At 31.2% G+C, this 6000-nt stretch overlaps 1 protein-coding gene across 1 annotated transcript in view; it reads right to left on the reverse strand.

Annotated features, from left to right (window-relative positions):
* The window catches only part of LOC124358267 (LHFPL tetraspan subfamily member 1 protein-like), a 101586-nt gene extending 101219 nt beyond the window's left edge, over positions 1 to 367 (reverse strand). The window contains exon 1 of the mRNA XM_046810560.1: positions 266 to 367. Within this exon, the coding sequence (XP_046666516.1) occupies positions 266 to 364 (99 nt within the window). The 5' untranslated portion in view covers positions 365 to 367. The remainder of the gene's footprint in view (positions 1 to 265) is intronic.
* Positions 368 to 6000: the final 5633 nt, after the last annotated feature.

Raw genomic sequence — 6000 nt, forward strand, 5'->3', positions numbered from 1 at the left:
CATTGCACTTACAAAAGTTTTTTTTTAAAACCTTTTTATATTTTTCTAAAGTGCACATAAATTTTGGCGATTTAACATTAAGAATTTAGGGACGTCCGTGTACCCTTAATCTCATTAGGATAATGTGTGAGAGAATTATTGACGCATGTTAATATACTCTTAGTTGATAGATCATTGAGTTCTCGTCATCAGAAAATCGTATAAATAATAGTTACTTTAATCGTAAAATTGTAAAAGTATCATATAAAGTGATATAACCTCTTACCTGAACCCAGAAGGGAAGATAGAAGCCCGAGCAGCAGAGGACGGCGGCGGCAACGGACAATAGAGCCCACAAGTAGCCTGGCCCTGTCAGTGTGCCCATCCGCCAGCCTACAATAATATTCATTACTATAATCCATATTTGGAGCCAGAAGGGAAGATGGAAGCCCAAACAGCAAAGGACGGCGGCGAGGGACAGTAGAGCCCACAAGTAGCCTGGCTCTGTCAGTGTGCCCATCCGCCAGCCTACACAACGTACTGTCAATAATATTCATTACTATAATGTATATTTGGAGCCAGAAGGGAAGATAGAAGTCAGAGCAGCAGAGGACGGTGGCGGTAAAGAAGAGCGGGGCCCAGGAGTAGTCAGTGCGATGTCAGTGTTGTTATTCGACAACCTAAAACATTTTAATGGTGGTCTGCTTAAGGTAAAAGGTTTGTTGAACAGACATGTGTTACTGTTAAACAAAGGAGTGGTCTTTTTTGCATGTCGACTCTAAATCTGGCGAGGAAAGAATTATTATAGATTGCCTCTGTGTGAGTGAGAATTGTGTGGACGTAAGTGAACTTGTATAAGTTTAGGGATTACAAATTGACTTTCATTTAAGTTGTATTAAGCATGTAGGAGCAATTTCCTAAAATTTGTCAAATATGAATTTATGTCAAGCCTAACCCCTGAGTAAACTTCTTAATTTTTCCTGCAATGAATGATGTTCTTCTTGTTTTGGAAAGGGATTTGACTCAAAAGGATCTTATAATCTTGTCAAGAGTCCAGGAATATACAATAAACTGAAGAAATTCAATCACATTTCTATTCAAAACGGCCTCTCGTCTTCTTTAAAATCACAACAAAAATGTAGCACTGTACAATTTGAATTAATGTACGGTCAATTTTGTTATTTCACAATATTACGACAGACACTGGTTGCAAGTAATTGTTATTGGGCGTAGACTTATTGCGACATGTATTTTTAATTCAGATGATAATAATTATTAGTGTTGCTTTTACTAAGCGCATCTTATAGACAGTGTGAAGCTGACACACAACATATCTGATTCTGAAATGGCTTACATTACGCTTCGGTATGATTTGTTTATTTTAATCTAAATATTTTGTAGTTATGTGTTATGTGTAGGTTAGTTAGCTTCATAATGAAAAAATCAGATCTCATAACGTAGCGTTACTGTTTTTTATATCAGTTATTTGTGTAAAATATTTCAAAACATGTTAACTTCAATCCTATAAAATCCTTCACTCATACGAACTTTAAATAAATAACAAAGAAAACTAGGTTCTGATATATGAATTGGTCTTTGCGGTTCGTAACCGCTTTGTACAGTTCGCCGACAGTGTGTTGGTAATAATTGTTACAAAATAGTATTACATAATGTTTATCAATTATTTCAGTAATAATTAAACATGTACAGCGTTATTTTGAAACAATAATAGTTGTTTTACATAATAGTTGTTACTACTTACCTCTAATGTTACCTTTGTAAACCATTACTAATATGGCCTTTATTTGTTTAATGTGTTTGAGGTTAATGTTATTGCTGAACTAAAAAGTCCTTCACATAGTGGATTTGTTAGCTATTGTATTTATTACGGCATTGAACAATAAACCTGGAAAAATTTTTCAGCAATATCAATTTCAGAATTTTCTAACTTCTAAAAGTGTAATGAATTTTCATTTTCAAACAATTCTTGCTACGAAGAAGTAGAAATATGTTTTACGGTTTTACTTGCTCAACAAACTAATTTTAAATCGTCCGTCTCTCACCGTATGTAATTAATAATATAGTCATGAGTAATTTTGTTTTTTATAAAAAATTGTAATTGTATTATTTTTAAAGTGATGGTTAATTAACATATAAGTTAAATTTATAGCAGTATATCTATTCTAAACAGCAAATACTTACATTTAAAATGTAAATTTTTAAAATTTTCTGTTTTTGTAGTCAAACTTATTTTTTTATTGAAAGGCATTTTTGAAAATTAAAATATTGTGATGAAACAGGATTATTTCCTAGTATTTTCCCATCTTTGAGTAGCATAATTAAAGAAGTAAAACCACGTTTTGAGATCTGCCATCTGATCTCTTTCTCAGATTGATTTCAGTATAGATTGTATTCATGTTTTGGTTACTTATCCACCTGAGGAACAGATTGAATTTCAGACAAAGAAATGTATTTTGTATCACTTACCGATGGAAAATATCTTAACAATTTTATTATATCCGTATTAATTAAAACCCAGAAATTTAGTTTTATTATAATTTTGTATTTCATCTAAGCATAAAAAATAAAATTGAATTTGAAATTGCTAAACTTCTTGATTGAATAGAGAAAAAAATGTTTTAATTTAAAAGATTGTTCCCATAAAAAAATTCGCAGCAAAACTTTCGCTCCTTTAAAGCTATTGTCTTCTCAAAAACATCCGCACTCAAAGTAAAATATAGTGATAAGGAAAAATGTACATCATCGTGACGAGTAGAGAGAGATGGAAAGAAGCCATTAGAGAACAGACAAAGAGAGAGTGTTTTCAATATTTACTCACGAAATTAACGCAGTCTTGTGAGACCGGGATTTTTGTAAAAATACATCGTGTTCAGCCTTACAGTCTAACCTGCTGCATGACATTAGTCCAAACACTGAGAGAATTAATATAAATAACAATTAATAAATCTAAGCTTATGTTATTTCTTCACCAAGAGGAAATTATTTATGTACCTAAATCCTTATTTTCGAAGCTTTTTGGTCATAATAACTTACTGAAAAAGGTGTATGCGGATTAAGATATTGATTCGGAAACTTTTAAAATAATTTCTGTAATTAGATCATCCAATACAAATGAGTACTACAAATAAGTATTTTGTATATACATATATATGTATAAAATACTATATAAATTATACTATTATAAATAATATATATATATATATATATAATTTTTAGAAGACACCTAAAGTTTTTGGCCTACCATAAAAACTCACCAGCCTCTGGGATAAACATTTGAGAAAAACTCATTCTAATAAACAAACGTATGGTACTGATTCACCAAAATGCAACCTACTACCAAAGATGGGGGAGTTCGATCTCTTATGTGATGAATCAGAACCAGAGTAAAACTGGATACAATAACCAATATAGACCAGTTCGAAATACCAAATGTCAAGGTGGCTGAGAAAGAGGTGCTTTCAGCATATTCTTCATCGATTGACTGGAATTACCAATCATTCGTTCATAACCAGAACGTTTCCTTCACCTCTAAAAACAGCTGAGATTATCCCAGTCTATAAAACAGGCAACATTCTTTCCGTCACAAACTTTAAATTATTACCCACCATAAGTTCTCTAAATAAAATTAATAAGGTAATTGGGTGATTTAATCCCAGGATTGATCTTAGTCCTCACGCCAGTCGATCAGTGGTTTAAGTGAGTGTTTGTGCAGGATGATCCCTTTTTAATTTAGTCCAGTTCATCAAACACTTTACTTTGAAGGAAGAAGTCAATATTCCTGAATTATTAATGAAGTATACTCGAGTTTATCATTTTCTAGGCCATATTAATTAGTCGTGACGTTACTACTTGTAGTATATAAATATTGATTAATTATTTTCCCTTACGTAGTATTGAACTCTTTTTACATTTCAAACATGAAGTTCGTGGCAGACAAGTTAAAGAGCCTTTTATCTCCAGTAATATAACTATTATTGTCTCACAACTAAAAGGGAACAATTCATTTGAATTATGAACACTTTTCTCTGAATTGTTGTAAAGTTTTAAAACTTTTATGTTTTGAAACACTTCATTAGAATATTCAAAGTTTTAAATGACAGTACTTGAATCAAAAAATGTAATGCACACCTAATATGAATCTTTTTTAAACTTCTTTAAAATGTCAAACAAATTTTCATATATATTAATTTTGTATATTTGAGTAACTTGTATATGTCTTATATTTTTAACGCGACATAAGTTCTATCAATCAAAATCTGAATTTTATCTTCAGTTATTTTTTATAAATTCCTTTGTTACCTGTAGTGATTTAAATATTTTTTTTAGATATAAATACTTGAATCGTTAGAGATATTTCAAGAACAGATTAAATTTTTAAATATATATACTAGTAGTACCCGCGGCTTCGGATGCAATTTCCTATAAAACAGGACACTACATTCACATATTATTTTTCTATGACATTGTTAACACTCCTGAGATAACTGGTAGTTACTCAAAGCCATTGCAATCTACTGATCCGTTTTTTATTTAAGTTTAAATAAGTTCTAGGACCCTGAAGTCGAATATAGAAACAGTTTTGAAAAGATTGAAACTTCCCTCCGACATACCATGATAATTTATAGAATTTCTAGACGATTTCAGTAGTTTAAATATTTTAGGCCAGTGTGGAGCCATCCTTAAGCTGAAGAGAATATCTTGTATTTCTTGTAATATATTGTACAATTAAATATTTTTGAACTGTGAATATCAATTAATGATATAATGGATGGTGGGGTTCTGTGTAGTGCAGTTTAGAAAAGGAAGTAAGCTTGTCTTAGATATATATTATGTTAGTGTCCATGATAAAAGGCTTCAAATAATAAGCAAAATAGCTAGTGGCTATTATTTTATTCTTCGCGTGTAGGTGAGTACTTCTGATTTGAAAGCATTATATTTCATACGCCATACTTTATGTTTGGCACGATCAAGAAAATATATCAAAAAGTGTATACTTGTAGCCATTGTAATTTTATACCGTGTATAAGAGGTACTTTCTAGTGCCATAGTTGAGTTTTCCTTGTTTCTCCGATAAGAAATAAACACCCAAACGCACGCACACGTACGCTCGCACACACACAAGCACGCACACATAGACACACACTTGTGTGTATACATATACCTCGTGTATATATGCACAGACAATAAATATTTATATCGGCAATAAATCTTCTAATTTCGGCCATTGTTATATGCATCCGGTCTAAAATATTATTGGTGGTAGATATTTCTGGTGGTTTTTTTCATCGCAAGACAATGTTCACATCTTATAAATAAAAATTAATGGTGAAATGTGTGCTAATCTCGATAACGGCTGAACCAATTCGGTTAATTCTTTTTGTAAATGTCCATTGAAATCCGAGGAAGGTTTTATGAAGAAAAAGTTAAGAAAATTTACCTGGAATATTTTGGAATTCAGAAAAAGTTGTAGTTTTTTACATATAATAATTCAAATTAAACTGGCTGTTCAACCCTTCACTTTTATGTTGACAAATTGGTGGAAAAATCTGTTTACATTTAAATTTGATGAAATATTAAGTAAACAAAGATTGATCAGTAGTGTAATGCAGATAGTAAATAAAGCATTAAAATATAAATTTTACTCCAGATTGCGCCAGTGACGAATTAAAATCATCTAATGCATTAAATACTGTTATAAAACTTATCTTAATGAACAAAGTTATGAATTTTTTCACATAAGTTACTTTAAACTGGTGGGTTTCCTTGAAATTATGATGTTACATTTTAGCAATGGCTTATGGAAAAACAGATAAATGAATACTAACATGCCTGAACGATTCATTCTTTCCCTGGCTACAGTCAAAAAACAAGTGTAACGCAAAACTTTAATAACGATTATTTTGGAATGTTGCATTACCTTAATAAGGATTTTCCTATTTTACCGAAAGTACATAAGAAGTAGGTAGGACTTCCCCCTAGGTCGTAATAGGCTTTTCAGTT

Source organism: Homalodisca vitripennis, chromosome 3 (assembly GCF_021130785.1).
Source record: "Homalodisca vitripennis isolate AUS2020 chromosome 3, UT_GWSS_2.1, whole genome shotgun sequence".
Classification (NCBI taxonomy): Eukaryota; Metazoa; Arthropoda; class Insecta; order Hemiptera; family Cicadellidae; genus Homalodisca; species Homalodisca vitripennis.